We start from the raw sequence: 19067 nt of genomic DNA, 5'->3' as shown, positions 1-19067 counted from the left end.
TCTAGTCTAACCCCCTTGCCAAGATGCAGGATTTGTTGCGTCTAAACCATCCAAGACAAATGACTATCCAGCCTCCTCCTGAAAACTTCCTGTGAAGGAGTTTCCACAACCTCCCTAAGCAGTTTGTTCCATTGTCTTATTGTTCTTACAGTTAAGAAGTTTTTCCTGAGTTGTAATCTAAATTTGCTATGCTGTAATTGGAACCCATTGCCTCTTGTCCTGCAGTCTTTGGCAAGAAATAACAGCTTTACTTCATATTTTTTATGGCAGACTTTCAAGTATTTGAAAACTGCTCTCGTGTACCCCCTTAATCTCCTCATTTCCAAACTAAGCATACTCATTTTCTTCAGCCTTTGCTCATATGACTTACATTCCATCCCTTTGATCAACTTTGTCACTTACCTCTGGATCCTTTCCAGTTTCTCTACATCCTTTCTGTACATTGGTGACCAATACTGAACATGGTACACCAGCTGAGGCCTAATGAGCACCGAGTTGAGTGGTACTGCAATCTAAAATTGCATTTGCTTTTTTTGCAACAGCATTGCATAGCTGACTTATGTTGAGGTTGTGATTTACCACAACTCACAGTTCTTCTTTGAGCAATGTCCCCGTGGGTGCTCCACTTCAGGTTTTGGCATGTCCCCGCACCCTCAACTGGAGAAATTTTATCAGCAGTGCTCGTCTTGGTTGCACACGTGTCGTCCACATCTTGTGGCACCATTGGCACCTCATTCTGTGTGCACAGGACCCGACCCCCTCAGTTCCTTCTCAACCATCCGTGGCCTGAGATGGAGCTTTCAGCAATCCTAACTTTTAGCTCATTTTTAGTGTTAAGATAGAATTCAAATAGCATAAGTGTCATTTAATAGTTACTTTTCCCATTTTACCTAGTTTAAAAAAAAAATATTTTTCTTCCCCTCATAGAATGGAATCGGATGGACACTCACAATGTGTCTGATGCCTGATATCACAGCCATTCTCCAGTGAGGAATAAGATGAGGAAGAAGAGGGTGTCTTCTCCTCTCACTATTCCTTACCTGTTAGACCAGCTTCCAGACCCGTTAGATTGAGGTCCCAATTTAGACATGAAATGTAACCGTGGTACAGACCCCCTTTCTCAATGCAATGGCCTCAGTGGGATGCTTGATCTGCATACACAAGATAATATAGCACATCTCCTAGTCCTTTCAGGGCAAGGATAATTTTGCCACCATGGTCAACACAACCTACTTCAGAACCACCACCCGAAACAACTGAAGAGAGAGAGGAGAGTACAAAGCAGGAAACTACACCTTCTACTCATAACTACAAGATGCATAGCTGCAAGATTGACAGCTTCTGTAGTTCTGCATAGGACATCTTGACTCCACTCCTCAGGCCTGCCAAAGGAGTCTCAATCCATTGTAGAGGATCTCCCCTTTGACAGAGAGAAATTATTTTCTGGAAGGACGGATGAGGTTCTCCAAACGTTGAAGGATTCATGGGCTGAACACTCACTGTCTACACACCTGTAACAAAAAGAAGGCAACACAGGTATCAGCCATACTAACATAGATATAATCAATACAGAACACATCAGCAGCAGTACGAACCACAAAGATACAGACAGAGCTCAGACTATGACCATCCTAACCACAAACTTCAATGTTGCAGTCGGCATCTAGGAAGCAACAATTGTGAAGATTTGGGCGAGGGTCTGAATGACGTCTCTTACCAGACAGTGCTGATAACATCAACCAACCAATTTGGACACTTTTTACGTCCTTTCCATCACATGTAGGCATCTATTACAACAGACAAATGGGCCCTAGAGGTTATATTTTCACTCACATTTACCTCTAACCCACAACCCAACTCCCCCACCCCATCCCTCTTCAGGGATCCTTCTCACGAGCACCTCTTATGACAAGAAGTCTACCACCTTCTATATGTAGGTGCTGTAGAACAAATCCTACCACCACACAGAGAGAGGGATTTTTATTCTCTCTATTTCCTAACTGAAAAGCAAAACGGGTGATAGAAACCCATTTTGACCTCAGAAGGTTCAACAAGTTCATGAAGTCCAATGATTCTCAGGATGGTCACGGTGGCAAACATAATACCAGCACTGGATTTGGGGTACTGGTTCTCAGTCCTCGACTTACAAAATGCTTTCTTCCATATAATAATTCATTCAGCCCACAGACGATTCCTCAGATTTACCTTGGGGAAAGACCAGTATCAATACAAACTACTACCTACCCTTCAGCCTCCACAGCACCGTGAGTATTTTCCAAAATTCTCTCCATAGTAGCTGCACACTACACAGGTGAAGAGTACTATTTCCATACCTGGACAATTGCCTGATAAAAGCTCAGACCCAGACAGAGGCCATTCAGGTTACTCACTGGACAATGGTACTTTTCCAAAGTCTGGGGTTAAAGATAAACATACAAAAATTGACTGAAACCTGTCTGACAAATGGGCTTCATTGGCACTCACTTTGACTCATTGGAAGCCCGAGCGTCACTACCAGAGAATAGGTTTCTCATTATAACCAACTTAATTTTGTTAGTGACAACCCATCCCAAGATATCAGCATGCACATGTCTCTAACTCCTGGGACACATGGGGCTACCACATTCGTAGTATGACATGCATGTCTACATGTGCGCTGTCTTCTGGGTTGGCTCACAACTGTTTACAAACCACACGAACATGGTTTAAACAGAAGACTCTTGATGCCAAAAAGAGTCAGACTTGTTACAATGGTGGACACAACCCAGCAACACAGACTCAGGGATTCCGTTCAGTTAGAACGCACCTTCGATAATGATCACACCAGACGCATCGTTGATAGGTTGGAGAGCACACCTGCGGAATCAAATGGTTCAGGGCTGCAGGTCACAATCCGAATCATGCCTACACATAAATCTACTAGAACTACTCACAGTCCACAATGCATGCATTCATTTTGTGCCACTCATAAAGAACAAGACAATAAGAGTGATGACTGAAAACATTGTGTGCATGTTTTACGTAAATTGACAAAGGAACATGATCTCACCCCCTATGCACTGACGCTATGAAGCTCTGGAACTGGTATATTCAGTGCAATATCAACATTTCAGCTCTAGAATGCCAAAACATTACAGCACATATAGTCATCAGACAATTCGGCCACGACCACGAATGGGAAATGAACAACGTTATTCTGCAAGACATATTTCAACAATGGGGACACCCAGCCATCAACCTCTTCTTTGCAATATAAAATAATCACAAATTCCCACAGTTCTGCTCCAGAGCAGGCCTAGAAAAACACAGTGAGGGATGCCTTCCTTCTCAAATGGGAGACACTATTTTTGTGTGCATTCCTACCAATACCAATGCTATTAAGGAAAATACACACCGACAAAGCAAAGGTGATTACACTTTATTACATACTCTAGATGTAAGATGCGCAATAGTGTTTACCTTGACACAACTAAATCCTTCAGAAAATCCTTGAAGCTCTTCATATGCAGGTTCTTTGAGATGTGTGTGTCTGTGGGTGCTCCACTACCCACCCTTCTTCTCCTTTATTTTGGAGTTCAGTGTAAGAACTCTATAGTAGAGAGAGAACTGAGGGGGGTGGGTTGCACATGCGCAGAATGAGGTGCCAACGGTGCCGCGAGACAGGGATGATGCATGCGTGACCCAGATGAGCCCTACCCTGTTACAAAGATAAAGGAGAGACTGAGTGGCAAGTGTTCATGATTTACCAATTCCTCAGTCATTAGCCATCATGAAGCACAGTAGTGATTCTAGCTGAGATAAAAAAGCAAAATTATTGCTATATATACTTACCAAACCAAAAGTATCTGAATGAATTTGTTCTGTTGAAGAGAAAACATAAATCAGAATTTATTGTATAGTAAAACATATATACACATTAGTGAAACTTTCATGAAACTTTCCATGCCTGAAGAAATTTGCATGAACTGAGAAATACACTGGTAGCCCTTATTAAAAAGATTTTTTTTTTTGTGGGGGAAAATGATTTTGTGTAAACTTTAATATTTCCTTCATTTATGGATAATCCAAGACCTGACAAATGCTTTGTTTGTTTGAGGAGGAGAATGTTGACAAAGGAGACTAACACCTGGTGTCAAGAGCTTTAACTATTAAAAAAATAGTTCAAATTTTGACTAGAAATCTGTATCTTCCAATATATAAGTAGAAAAATGAGCCTTCTAATATAAGAATAGCAGGAAATATATTTGCAGTTTCTTTTTAGTCAAAAGGTTTCCCCTTCTCACTTATGAATTATATTGGTTAAGACTCCCTAGATGAAATACATTTTATCTCTGAGGTGTAGTTGTACATTGGCAAAATTATATAAATGATGTATAATGTGCAGCTCTCATTCTGCCTAGAACTGCTTATGTAATACAAGCCATTTAAACAACATTACTTAAAGAAAAGATCTGAGGAAATGTGGTATGATGTGAAGCTTTCTTTGATAAAGTTTTCCATAACCCTCAAGTACTTCATTCAGTATTTCAGATAGCAGTAAATTACATTAAGTATTTTAGCAGCTGATGTATTTAGACTGAAACTTACCTTGTTCCAAAATGAGGATTGATTGTTACAAAGCAGTATAGTTGATGTGTATGGTGTAAGAACAGAATATTGTAGCATGAACTATACAGTCAATATTTACGGGGGAAGGGAGATTCAAAGTCACATTATCTAAAGCATGAATTTCATGGTTAGCCGGAGTTAAGCTACATAATTTTTTTTTTTTTTTTTTTTTTGGTTCATGATTAGCTATTGCTGTCACATCTGATGTTTCTCATTTTCAGTGTTATCAAAAATGTTGATGGTAGAGTGAGTATTACGCCACTGGGAGAAGCAAAGACATATGTTAATGGGAAACACATTTCAGAGCCAACAATTATGCATCACGTAAGTTGACTGGTGGAGGAATAAATATGTTAATGCATGGCTTTGAAAACACCTGGCATGAATGGTAAATTATCTGTTGACTGCAGATATTAAGAAGGCTCTTGAATTGTTCATCATGACAGATTACTGGATATTTTTATTTTTTTTATATTTGATTGTAAGGCAAGAAACTGATAGTAAATGTGTCTGTATTTTGCAGGGTGACCGGGTGATTCTCGGTGGAGACCATTATTTCAGGTTTAATCATCCAGTAGAGGTTCAGAAAGTAAAAAGGACATCTTGTGGGAGTACCCTTTCAAGTGATGGGCCAAAAGATTATGAATTTGCAAAAAATGAACTGCTGGTTGCACAGAGGTCACAGTAAGTATTGTGGCACCTTCCAGGTTAAAAATAAACTGCTCATCAGTTTAACGCAGCATGCTGTCTTCAAGAAATATAAAATATATTCATATAAACTACATAAGAATAAGTAAAAGTAATAATGACAAGGTCACTCTTTACTTCTCCTAAAATCCGTAAGTTTTAAAAAGTTGAATAAATGGACACACAAAATGATGTTGCAGTGATTTTATAACCATGAAACATTTATTTTCATAATCTCTAGCTGTGGACTCTTTTTTGATTGATTGTTTGGAACTGTAATACTTAATTCTTATGAGATTTCCATGATAAGCCTGAATTCTACTTAAAATCATTTTCTCAGATAGAATTTTCATGCTTGACAAAGGATTAAATTGGGAATTTATTCCACTACAACAGTCAGACTTTCGTAGAGGGTTATTCCAAATACAGATTCTGATATGTTTAATGCAAAATGGGTGAATGTGAAGCTGAGGGGCAGCCTCTTTAATTTCAGCACAGGGAGTTGGCAGAGGCCCTTAATACTTTCCTGTGGCTAGGCTCTATGTCATGGGAAGCACACAGATGAGGAGTGGCGTCATGGGAAGCACACATGAGGAGCAGTGGACAGGAGGGATACAGGGTAGCCATTCTAAAGGCTCCCTCTACCCAACCCCCAATATAGTTTTGTCTGCAGGCTTTCTCTTCCCACTCTGATTAGATCAGAGTAGGAGCAGAGAGTACCTTACTTTTTATAGAGCAGAAACAACACCAAGACGATGATGAACAACAGTTGTATCCAACTGTAAGTGGCCTAGCCATCTTTCAGGGTGTTATGGAGTGCTCAGGTGGGCCTAATTGGTGTCATATGGGACCCTGTTTGCCCACAGAAAGCATGTTATCACCCCACTAGCCCTACCCATGGCACTTGGAAATGTGCAGTCCTCATTAATTTAAGGTTGAGCTCTTCTAATCCATATGACTGTCCATTTGTGAGTTTCTACAGCAGATGCTATTATGAAAGATTTTCAATAAATCAGTTCTTGAAATCAAATGCAGTAAAATAGACTTAAAATCTAGCAGCTGTGGCTAACTAGTCTTTTTTTCACATGTGTGTGATCCTGAAACTAACATGGGGAATTTCTGAACTACAAAAACTTAGAACACCCACCACAATTAAAATGAGAGGTTTTTGGACCTAAATTTCTCTTTTGACAGAAGAAATAAAGTAATGAATATAGTATTTGTTAGTCTTTTTAACTCATATGCAACATACTTAGAAAGGTTAAGCTAACATTTTAATTTAAATTGCTCACTACTTCCAGACTTGAATCGGAAATTCAAGAGGCCCGACTGAAAGCCAAAGAAGAAATGATGCAAGGTATCCAGGTTGCAAAAGAGATGGCTCAACAAGAACTTATTTCTCAAAAAGAAGTCTACGAAAGCAAGATAAAATCACTAGAAGCAGAACTGGTAAATTGCTGTTGCATAATTAAATAAAAAGATTGACTGTGTAATCTTTTATGCTGTGTCGCATGCCTGAACAGCTGAATCCCAGGCTCTAACCCCTCCTCCTTTGAAACACTTATAAAAGTCCAACTATTGCACGAAGTATTCCAGCTATAATGCACTCTTTTTGCATTGGGTTTTCATTCTTTATTGTATTTGTTGTTCTGCTAGTCTGCATGCGACTTGGGGCAAGGACTATTATAAGCAGTGTACAATTTGCCTAATGTATAGAACTGTGTATGCTGGCTTTATATAATTAAATAGAGGCTAATATATGGTGGGAAAGTGATAAATTTATGGTACCTTATTTCTCTGCAAATGTACTATAGGGTATAATAGTTGATGTTCATTGACTGGGATATAACCTCCTATTGCTGTATCTCAGTAATCTATAGTGGCCGTAAATATCTCATGGACGAAAGGAAGACAAGACCCTAATATTTATCTTTAGCGGATGGGTTTGATGAGCTGAAGCATCTGATTTTTTCCATACCCCATTCATTCTGTCCTTTCTTTTTCTAGAGAGAAGAATCTCATAAGAAGCAAATTCATGAAATGGCCAACCAACAGACTGCTAACAAAATACAAGAACTGGAAAAAGCAAAGCAACATCTTGAGATGGAAGTACACGTCAGCAAAAAGCGTCTGGAAATGGAGACATTAGCCACTAGACAGGTAATTTTAAAGAATATACATTTTGTATGATCAATCATATATTTAAACATAACATTTTATTATTTAACTTTATTGGCTCTCCTAAAAATAATCCTTTCCAAAATGATTTTAAGATAGATATGTCTCATTTACCATACGTATCTGACCTATTATTAAATCAGCTACTATTTGGGAAATGAGAAATAACAAGGTCAGCTATCATTTTATGTAATGGGGGCTGTGTTGCTGATATTCCAAACTTAGGAGAACGTTGAGCTCACCAAAAAGTGATGGCTTCAGGCATAAGTACAAGCAATGTCTAGGATGCTAAGTATTTGGGGAAATATCTGAGGAAGCCAGAATACTTTCAGAGCTTGTTTCATCAAATAAAAGCATGAAAGGAGATTGGACAGCACTCCTGAAAATGAGGAATTATTCCTAAATAGTATTAATAGATTTTGATCCAGGTTAGGTTTCTACATTTGCTGACTATAGTAGTCACTAAAACTTCATTATTTTTCATGATTGCTAGTGCAGATTTTCTTTCATCTTTAAACTTCTGATAGATTTTTTTCTTTTTAAAATAATTGATACAAAATTGCGTTCTCTTTTTCTTGACCTCAGTAGTCTCATTTAAATAGTAAATGATCCAACGTATACATGAGAGCATCTGAGCAAAAAATTATATCAATGAAAATTGATACAATTTATATGAGGCTTCTTAACGGATGTAGTAGAGGGATCAGATCAGAAAGAAGTTGATTGTAAAGCTTGCATCTTCAGAAAATGAAATAACCTCTCTCCCTATTTTATCCTTTGCTTCTTGTAAAAACATTGTCATGGATGGATCTATATTTCTTTTCTTCAGGCTTTGGAAGATCATAATATTCGTCATGCAAAGATTCTTGAAGCTCTGGAGGCTGAGAAGCAGAAAATTGCTAAAGAAATAGAAACTCTCCAGCAGCATCGTGGAAATGGGGATAAAACTATAACTAGTATGTGTGTGTGTTTGGGGGGGGGGGGTGTGAGAGGTTGTGTGTGGTGTACTTTCACTCCATTATTTCCTCTGCTGTTGGGCAATGGAGAGGTTTTCTCTTCCCAGTTGCTGGGAGTTTACTTTCTGGCAGACAGATCTCTATACTCTCCGCTTTTACCATCCTCCTTGCAAGAAAATTCTTGGGTTTCTGGCTGAGATGGGATCCTAGTAGTTTAATCTCTTATGCTAACATGTTGTCTCAGTGGTGTTGAAGTTACAAGATCTTCATCTTTATTGTTGGGATGTGATCCTTTCCCTTCCTGAGACATGCATGTAGGGCTAGCATGGTATTTTGATTACATTTGGTTGGGCTTGGTGAATAAACAGGAACATGTAGATTAGCGTACTTCCTCAGCAGACCCAAAGGTTCTTCCATCATCCGACAGTCTAGGCTTTGTGGGAAAGAGCACAAAACACAGTTGTGGAGGTTAGAGGACCAGAACAGGAAGGTAAAATGTATTTGTTTTAAAACCATGCTGGTATGATACTTGCCATGATTTAAATGGCAGTCCAGTTTTGAAATATTCTTTGAAAGTGTTAGCTGTCTTTTTGTATTTTCAGTAAATTGGAAGTCCATGAGACTACCTTGTTCACTGAACTCCTTTAAAGGTCTCTCTTTTCGGTCTCTAATAATTTCATTATGATTGATTGGATCAAACGTAATCTTATATATATTTTTATTTAGCTAAGCCTAACTGGAATTCCATGAAACTCTCTCTGATGATCCAGGAGGCCAATACCATTAGTAGCAAATTAGGAAAGCACACAGTCTTCTGTAGGTGAGTATCTGAGTTACCTAATTCACACATAGGGCACATGTAAAAAATAACTAAACTTTATATTGGATGTGGGTGTATCTTTTTCTTAGAAGACTTTTGCTTAATAGTCTTACCTCAAACCTGTTCTTCAAACTAGCTTTCCCAAATTGAAACAAAAATATATCATTTATTTTATGGCCTGTTGTTTGCAAGATATTTTGAATAAACTGATTTATAATTAAAACACAACAGAAAAACTTATATTTAAGGCTTTGCAAGAGCCAGGATATTTTATACTATTTTGGAATTTCTCCCTTGAATCTGACTCTCTAACATGAAAACTTTACAGAACCAACCTGATTTTAATTAGCCCCGAGATGATATTTGTTACTTAATGAGGCCAAATTTTCAAAAGTAATCTTTATCTGCTATTGGCAAACTATTAGCTTCATAGTGTTCCACTAGTCCATGCTTTTCTTAATTTTGGTGATCATGGTTTTTGTTTTTATTTTTTTAATTAGACATGATATATCAGAAAAAGGAAATGGCGCTGAACCTTCTGTTCGAGTGCAGGTTCGTAACATCAAGCTGGGAATTGCAACTTTCTGGAGCCTGAAGAAATTTGAATACAAGCTAGCAGCAATGAAAGAACTCTATGAGGTCTGTAAGAATTGAAGAAACACTTCACTAATCATAAACATTTACCTTAGGATATTGATGAAATCAGACAGGAATAGAGTCTAGAATTTGTCCAGTTTTAATGAACTAAACATCTGTGCTTTTTATGTGGGGTAGAGGAAATCCTAATTTTTACTCAGTTTTACTCATTTTAGTTTTTACTCCATCCTTTCTGAGGCAAAGCTCTCATTTGCTTAGTAAAAACTGAATAATAACTTTTGGACTTGGACCCATGTTTGTAAGTGGTGCGTGTGCATGCGTGCTTATACATTCTGAGAAAATATTGATTGTAAAGGTCTTGTGGATTTTTTTCAAATGTTCACTAGTTTTGGGATCTTGCTAGCCAAACACATAATTTGACATTCAGGCAGTTACTTGTTTTCATATGTAATCTTAGAGTTTCAAAGTGGGGGATCTTTGTACGATTCTTTATAAAGTGGTTGTGTTCATGGGATTGTAGTGTAAATTGCCTGTGTTCCAGGCCAATATGTCCTAAAGAGCACCATGGATTTATAAACTGTGTAAAGTATCAGAACTGGTAGCTTAGGAAGCCTAGTGAAAAGTCCATCCAATCTGCTGGGCCTCTTCAGGTTCCTTCTACTTTTAGGAAGGCAACAAAAGGGGCACAGAAGATCTTCTTTCTGCTCCATTCCAGTTCTCATTTCATGAGCTTTGCAGAGCATAGTATCCTCTCTTCAGTGTGTGTAATATGTGAGAGTGTAATCACACAGTAAACAAACAGTAGATGGTATCCAGAGGTGAGAGCTGGCTGCAGTGCCAAAAGGGTCCAAAGCTATTAAGTGGGACTGTTTCAGTGTGTGATGCTCTTGATATATGCATACTTGTCCTTTTTTCCTTTCAACATTTATTTTGTGCATAGCCTCATGTATTGTTGGGAAAACAATGTGCTGTGTCAAACATATAATCAAACATTTAGATGTTTGCTGTTTTTTAAATCAAATTTCTTCACATTTAAAAAATGCTAGTTCTGATGGAGGATTCAGGCCATGTCTAAGCTTCAGAATTTTGTTGACACAATTTACGCTGGCATACAACTACTACAGTTAGTATTTTGCTTGTACCCATGCATACTTAGCTCCTTGTGTTGGTGCTGCACATACTCACCGGAGTGCGTGTCGATGCACAGTACTGTGTACCATGGGGAGGTATCCCCGTGTGCATCCCACCATCATTCAGTGCAGTCTCTTTTGGGTAGTTTTGGCAATGCAAGGTGGGGTAGAAATGACTCGCGCAGAAGTGACTGGGAGCAAAGGGTCAATTTCCATAATGCAGTACTCACCATCTCATAATATCTCTATCCCATAATTTTTCGTGCCTATTATCAATTTCCATGAACTTGTGCGAGACTTGTTGCTGACTGCCATCTCTGACAGAAGCATGGAGCTTACACAGCTGTGCATTGTTGTCATGGATGTTGCAAACATGGGATGCATGATTCTCCGGTCTTTGCAAAGCTGCAAGAAGAACCGCAGGGATGATTTCTTGGCAGTCACTATGCTGTGGGACATAGCAAGAACCAATCAAGGTTGTTGGTGGCATTCACTGAACCGCTGCAAATGGTGGAGCACCATTATTGGCCCAAGAAATGAGCACTGACTGGTGGGATTACGTCATAATGTAGAGTTGGGATGATAAGCAGTGGCTGCAGAACTTTTGGATGTGCAAAGTCACATTCCTGGATCTTATGTGCTGAGCTTGCTCTAGGCATCCAATGCAGGGACACCAAACTGAGAGCTGCACTAATCAGTGGAGAAACAAATGGCAATCACACTGTGAAAACTTGCAACACCGGATTGCTATCAGTCAGTGGGAAAATCCATTGTGAGGGCTGTTGTCATGCAAATGTTCAGGGCTATCAATCATCTCCTGCTACGCAATACTAGAGATCAGGTGCTATTACATATGGAAAAATATTGCTAGAATTTTTATGTAATTCTAGGTATCATCATAATGCAAAACATTTTAGTGACATTTTAAATGCACCTAGTCTTTATAGTTCTGCCTTAGGCTATGTCTACTCTAGCACTTTTGTCAGTCAAGGGTGTGAAAAAACACACCCCTGACCAACGTAAATTTTATTGACATAGCACCAGTGTGGCTAATGCTATGTCAGTGGGAGACACGCTACTGCCTCTCGTTGGGGCTGGTTTAATTATGATGATGGGAGAGCTCTCTCCTGTTGGCATAAAGCGGCTACATGAGAGACCGTACAGTGGTGCAGCTGCAGTGGTACACCTGTGCTGCTGTGAGGTCTCTAGTGTAGACATAGCCCTAGAGAGTGAGCTGTAAAGTAGTTTTGTCCTTAGCTCTCCCAAATCCAGGAGGCTGGATAACATTGTCTTTACTAAACTCTTACCTTGTTTGTAAAGTCTAGTGTGGACACTCCATAAAGGTTTGTAGCCTGGAGCAAATGTGCGGAGATGCCAAGTACTTCAAGTTACTTGGCAATCAGTTAACTTGAGACATAAAGGTATAGTGCAGACTTACCCTTAACAAGCAGGAAAACATTTATTTCAAAAGGCAAATACTAATGATAAAGACAGCCTACTTTCTTTACAAATTGCACACTTTTATTACACTGTTCCTTTCTTTAATGTAGCTAAAAGAACTGGATTTCCTTTTCCTTTCAGAGTAACAGTAGTAACAAAGCTGATGATATATTTTATGATCCTAGTGATGAATGGGAACTTGACCTTACAACCACATCAGCTTCCTCCTTTTCCAGAAGAAGGTAAATAATTTATTCTAATTTTTACATTTAAAAAAAATCACATTTTCAAAAACTTGTTGATTTGTATAATTGTTTGAATAAACATGTTCATGTCCCATTAAATATAACTTTACATTCTTGATTTTGTTTGCTGTATTACAGTGCTGTTGTTTAATGTTAAAAAATATTTCCGATTCAACTTGTGTATTACTGAGGAGGGTGGAATTGCACTAATATAATACCTTAATGAGCTCTGAAGCTCTTTTGCATACATTATGCCATGTATTTTAGGAATGGCTGAAGTATGCTCTTCATTCGTATTAGTGATTTTCCTGTTATGAATGTGATGCATTTAGCAGTGAATTTTTTTGTATCTTTTCTTAAAATTGACTTAGAAACAAAGCTAAAAGGGGTTACTCCCCATCTTGTTACTTTATGGTGTACAAAGGAGGCTTGAAAGATGTGGGGTTTCTTTAATGTTTTTTTCCTTATGTTTTCCCTTGGAAATATCAAGAATGTTGAGTCTTGCATCTTTTGCTGGAAGTCTATTTTAAGGCTTGCCTGCAATAAAATTTTTACCTAATTGATTGCAAATTAAGATAGTTTAGAGAGTGTCCAGACTTACTTTTACAACCAACCAATCAATTAATTTCTTAGGTTAAAAAAAAAATAAAAAACCCTTTAGACAAACATTTAGAGAAATCAGTCACGTGGACTTGGCTATGTCTATACCCAGTATATCTAGTAAATTTAAAAAAAAACAAAAACCAAAAAACCCCCGCCTTTATTAATGCAGATTTAAGATTGCCTGTGATAGTTGATGCCCTTCCAGAACATTGAGTTCAGCAAAACTCAAACTTGTGAAAACTGGGAAATACAGAATTGAGGTAAATGCCTACCTAGCCTTAACTCTGCTGTCTTTCAGTGATGCACCAATAAGTCCATAACAGATACTCTCACTTGCCTTTGCTGTGAATTGAATACAAGCTCCTTATATTCTTATACATAGCTTAATCAAACCACACTTATTTCACACCTAACTGCTGGCAATCCCCATAGCAAAAAGACCCCGGGACCTGCTAGTGACACAGTCTACATAACGCAGCGATGAAATGAGGCATACTAGGTCTATCAAGGGACACGTTCACTTCTTTCCCTTTTTTTCTTGTGCTTCTTTCCTGTGATTACACACAAAGGGGTCAGGGAGAGGGGCTTACACCACCCCCAGAGGCTCACAGCCTCCCAGCTCTGATTGTATCACAATCACAACTCTTCCAAGTTGCTACAGCTTCCTCCACCATTCAATTACTGCTACACCTAACACAGTGAATAAAGCTGGAGTACATGCAGATAATTCCCAGTGGCTATTGCCAGCTCTGAGGGGCAGTGCTAAGGTTTCATGGCCATAAACTTGTTTCTGAACTTTTAAAAAAACATTCCCCCCACCGCAACCTCAGTCAACGTTCATACATCATGGAAAATTATAAAATAAAAAAGGGTACCTTTCAAGGCAGACTTAGAGAATAGGCATGTTATAATTTTTATGTTTTTTTCAGAAGCTATAATATCTTCAACATTGTAGGACTATCAAGAAAGCAGCACATCTAACTAAAGAGAATAGATATCATTCATACACAATAGTTACTTTATAATCCTAAATCTTGAAGCTGTTTTTTTTTTTTTAAAGGGAAAGATGAAAAATACCAAAAATGTATTATAGCCTAAAACAGATTTTTTTTTTTTTTTCAGATAATGTTTATAGGTATCAGTAGTACAAAACAGTGTCTGGTTTGAATGTTTTATTTACACTTCTATAATTTAAAAAAGTAAATTGCAGCTAAGTCATGATCTTGTACATGAAGTTCTAGCCTTGTAATAGTGTTTGACTGAATTGCAAACTCCTGTAAGTAGTCACTTATAATGTGCTGACATCCTTAATTATGGCTTTGCTGCAGGGCACAGATATGATACTGTTATTCTGCAGTAAAGCAGTTCGGTTCAGCTGATTGTAAATCTTTGTATGCATTGTTGACAGCCCAAAGTAAATTCTATCCTGAGGTTAATTAAAAGTTCTTTAAAAGGAATATGACAGGCAGTTTCTTTATTTCTAGTCTAAATATTGGTTTAACAATAGAATAATGTTGGAATGGCAACAGCTTTCCTGGTTGTAGTTGCTTGCTGGACAGTAATGGAATGCTATTCCTGTGCACTGTCAGTCTCAGTTGTGTATTTGTTCTGCCTTTTTTAAACAATATCCTGTTTAAAAGTGAATTGAAAGAAAAGGCTTTGGAACTGTCCACACCTGAGTTCAAGGTTCTGTGTTACTTTTGTAACACTTGGTGAAATCACTAATGGTGAAGGAAATTGAATTCAATATACTGTTTAGGAGTTTGAGATGTTGGCTGATCATAGCAGGGAAAAAAGAGAATACTGAGCCTCATGGCATGGAGAGCGAGTAAGAGTTCATTTTAAAATATATAGATTTAGGTAATTAGCAGTTTCTGTTTTTGAAAAAGCATCTGTGTCCTTTTGGTGCCAGCCAGGAGATGTGGGGTTAGTTTGTCCAACCAGCAAATAGAGAAAAGCAAAGCTATTGTGACTTATTCCATTAAAAAGGAAGCTGGATGGCTAACTGTATGAAGTTATTTTCTTTTAACGGGGTCCAAAAATCAGCCTTTTTTCTAAAGGGGCAGGTCCAAGTTTCATGATGCTAAGCTCTATGAACCCAGGAAGAAGCAGTCCTTTGTTTTCTCCAGGTTTTAGAAAGGAAGGCTAGTCCAGGGATTAGAGCACTAGCCTAGTACTGGGGAGACCTGAGTTGAAATCCCTGCTCTGACACACTTCTTGTGTGACCTTGGGCACGTCATAGTCTCTGTGCCTCAGTTCCCCATCTGTAAAATAGGAATAATAGTTCTTCCCTACCTCACAGAAGTGTTGTGAGGATAAATACATTATAGACTGTGAGATGCTCAGATAGTAAAGTAATGGGGGCCGTCTAAGTAATGGGGACTGTATAGGCTTTTCAAATAGATAAATTGAGCATCACTTAGTCTAATTTCTGTTCAAATGAGAGGTCAGTCTAGCTCAGTCAGTGGCTTCTCCACAGGAAAAGTCCTGAATCTACAATGACTATTCTTCAGCTATGGCTACTAGGTTTGTCCTGTTGTGAATTCCCTTAGCTTGAGATTTCCAGGTACTGTCTATATCTCCAGGTTACTTCACTCAATTTGCCTCAGTCTAAGGTCAGTTAAACTGCCAGCCTCCAATGTGTGCAGGTGTTTTTCTTCGAATGCTTGCTCATGTCCATTCCTTGCTAGATTTTGCATAATTTCCACACAGTTGCCAGAAATATTTTTCCCTTAGTAGTATCTGTAGGACCACCCTTAGCTCCCGCTGGAGCCCTGCGCACGTGCCAGTATAAGGGGTACCGCTGGCCCCGCACCCTCTCAGTTCCTTCTTACCACCTGTATCAGTTGCTTGAAACGACGTTCTTGCTCTTGCAGGGCTTTCCCAATAATGGTTTGGACTCTGATCTATTGTATATAGTAAGCAAATGTATTTTGTAGGCATGTATATAGCATAGGTAGTTGTTCCAGTCTTAGAGGTATGTCATCCCAGGGACAGGGCATGACCCAGTCTCCAAGTTCCAAGGTGTGCACCTCCTCAGGCAAGTCTGTGCCTGTGAGCGACCCGCATTTGGCCTCTGTAAAGTGCCTTGGGGAAGCTCACGTTAAGGAGAAGTGTAAAATCTGCAGGGGCTTCAGACCAAGGACCCAGAAAGATAGACACATTTGCCTGAGGGCTCTACTAATGGAGGCAGCCCTCAGACTGTCCTCGGAGCCATTCTGTTCCAAATTGATACCGAGTACTTCGGCCTCCGTGCAAAATGTGCCACTGGCACTATGCTCTTCCAGGCTCTGCTCTCCTTCCCCAGTGCTGAGGAAGAAGTGCAAGAAACAGCATGCCAGGAGAGGGAGCTCTCTGGTACCAAAGAGGGACAAGAGGGGAGTAACGGACGTAGTGAGACCCATGCCAGGCCACTCATCCTCTCCAGAGACGAGGTTGGCTCCAGAGACCCTGCTGACTGCGCCGAGCCCGGTTCAGGACTTATCTCCGAGTCTGGGGAGCGGTCTTGGTACCTCATGCCTGCTGTTTCCCTTGACTCTGGAGGCCTTTCAGGCTGCAAAGGACTTGATGTCCCTCCCAATACCGGCCACCCCCAAGGTCCCATGCTGGCCTGGACTACTGGGGATGGAATGGCTCAAGGGGCAGAGAGCTTCTTCGCGGCACTGGCTGTGGCGGCACCTTCCTCTGCATGGCCCCACTGCAGCAGTCCCCGCCCTAGTGTCGGTCACTGATTCCCCTGGCACCACCTGAGGGTGGAACCAGGCATGGCTTCTTCATGGTCTCCTGGAGAAAACTCCTCTTCAGAGTCTGAGGTGGAGTCCTTCATCCCGTCCATTCGTCCTGTTGTATCCTCTAGACTTCGGGACTGGCTTCGCAGTTGGTGCTTGGCCACTGGGACAGTGGCCCATGCAGTGGCAGTATTGGAACCCGTAGGGCTTTCCTCTGGCATAGGGACCCCCTTCTCAGTGGTCGTACTTGGTCATGTCAGAGAGGTGAAATACGGTACCATCTCAATCGGCACTGAGACACGGTCGTGGAAGTGACCCCAATGGAGGCAGTTCAAGTGGAGGAAGAAGCATTGGCCATTTCCATGGTGTTAGCCGCCTCATCGTTGTCCCCAGATGAAGTGGTAGCGGGCCCTTCTAATCCACTCCCACCAGATGATTTCAGGACCGTTCACTGCAAACTTGGGACTGGAGGTAGAGGAACTGAAGGAGTCCACTTACAGCCTAATTGATATCTGGGCTGCAGCAACTCCCTCTAGAGCAGTGGTTCTCAAATGGTGTTCCGCGGAATCCTAGGGTTCCGTGGGCTGAGCGGAAGGGTTCCGCCAAGAAACTACCGCGCTGCCGAATGTGAGAAAAATCCGGTGCCGCCGAGCAGCTGCTTGCGCGCCGCCGGAAACGGCCCTGAAAGTGCGCCGCCGGAAACAGCCCTGAAAGCACGCCGCTGAATAAAGCAAACACCGTGCCGCCGAAAAGAGGAAGATTTCCTTGACTTTTCGGCGGACGGTATGGCATGGGCGGGCAAGGGTTCCGAGGGCATGGCATGGGTGCGCAAGGGTTCCATGGGTGGAAAGAAATTGAGAAACACTGCTCTAGAGTGACCCTCCCAGTCAATGAGGTGCTGTTGTTGCCAGTCAAGACTCTATGGTAGACTCCTTCCTCTCTGCCCCCACCTTGAAAAGAAATATTATGTACCGGCCACCAGGTTTGAGTACTTGTTTTCACATTCCCCCCAGGGTCCCTAGTGGTGGTAGCTGCGAATGAGAGGGGCAGCCCAGTGTCACCCCAAAGAATCAGGAGGCAAAGAAACTAGATTTGTTTGGGAGATAGGTTTATTCCAAGGGCAGCCTGGCATTGCTGGGGAGGTACGATTTTAATTTGTGGGACTCAGTGGCCAAGTTCAAGGACTCCCTGCTGCAGGAGGTGAGGCAGGAATTCATGCCAATGGAGGAAGGCAAGACAGTGGCTAGGACCTCCCTTCAGGCAGCCCTGGATGTGGCTGACTCAGTGGACAGAACAATGGCATCGGTGTTCACCATGAGGCACAGTTAATGGCTTCAGTCATCAGGCCTCTCATACAAGGTACAGCAATTGGTCCAGGACCTTCCCTTCGAGGGCATCACTCTGTTCTCTGAATAGATGGACTCCAGGTTGCATGGCCTCAAGGATTTGATGGCCATGCTCTACTCTCTGGGCCTGTACATGCCTCTGGCTTCCAGGAAGCACTTCAGGTCTCAACAGCCTCCCAAGTTTTCTGGGCCTCCCAGGATTCCTATAAGAGGAAAGGAAAGAGCTATAAGTGTAGTCAGCTGTTACCTTCCACTTCAGCCTCCCAGTCGGGCTCAAGTAAATAGCTTGGTGGGTGTCGCAGGCCATTTGAGGGTACATCTAAGGATGACATACCAGGCTAGACTCAGGATCCACCCCTTCCCTCTGTTTTTGGACCGCCTGTCTTCCTTCCTCACTGTGTAGTCCCATATAAGATTGGATCTTTGGGTGCTCAGCACTGCATCAGTGGGGTACACCCTACAGTTTTTGTCTGTCCCTTCCTCCCACTCCCTGACCTCATCCCTCTTCAAGGACCTTTCTCAAGCAGCATCTCGTCCAGGAAGTGGAAGCCGTCCTAGACATGGGGCCATAGAGGAAGTTCCTTAAAACTTGAGAGGGAAGGGGTTTTACTCTTGATATTTCCTAATCCCGAAGGCCAAGGGAGGCCAGCCTGCAGCCCGTTCTGGACCTGCATCACCTCAACAAGTATCTCAAGAAATTGAGGTTCTGCATTGTTTCCTTGGCCTCCA

General features: G+C 40.9%; 1 protein-coding gene across 1 annotated transcript in view; it reads left to right on the top strand.

Annotated features, from left to right (window-relative positions):
• The window catches only part of KIF14 (kinesin family member 14), a 64901-nt gene that overhangs the window by 25888 nt on the left and 19946 nt on the right, over positions 1-19067 (top strand). Inside the window, exons 14-21 of the mRNA XM_067538302.1 lie at positions 4830-4932; positions 5132-5292; positions 6597-6744; positions 7303-7455; positions 8303-8429; positions 9156-9249; positions 9750-9888; positions 12558-12658. Of these exons, the coding sequence (XP_067394403.1) occupies positions 4830-4932; positions 5132-5292; positions 6597-6744; positions 7303-7455; positions 8303-8429; positions 9156-9249; positions 9750-9888; positions 12558-12658 (1026 nt within the window). The remainder of the gene's footprint in view (positions 1-4829; positions 4933-5131; positions 5293-6596; positions 6745-7302; positions 7456-8302; positions 8430-9155; positions 9250-9749; positions 9889-12557; positions 12659-19067) is intronic.

This window comes from Emydura macquarii, unplaced genomic scaffold (genome assembly GCF_026122565.2).
Source record: "Emydura macquarii macquarii isolate MOO-44397 ecotype Brisbane River unplaced genomic scaffold, CSIRO-AGI_Emac_v2 contig_480, whole genome shotgun sequence".
NCBI classification, from domain to species: Eukaryota; Metazoa; Chordata; order Testudines; family Chelidae; genus Emydura; species Emydura macquarii.
This window is presented reverse-complemented; position numbering and strand designations above follow the sequence as displayed.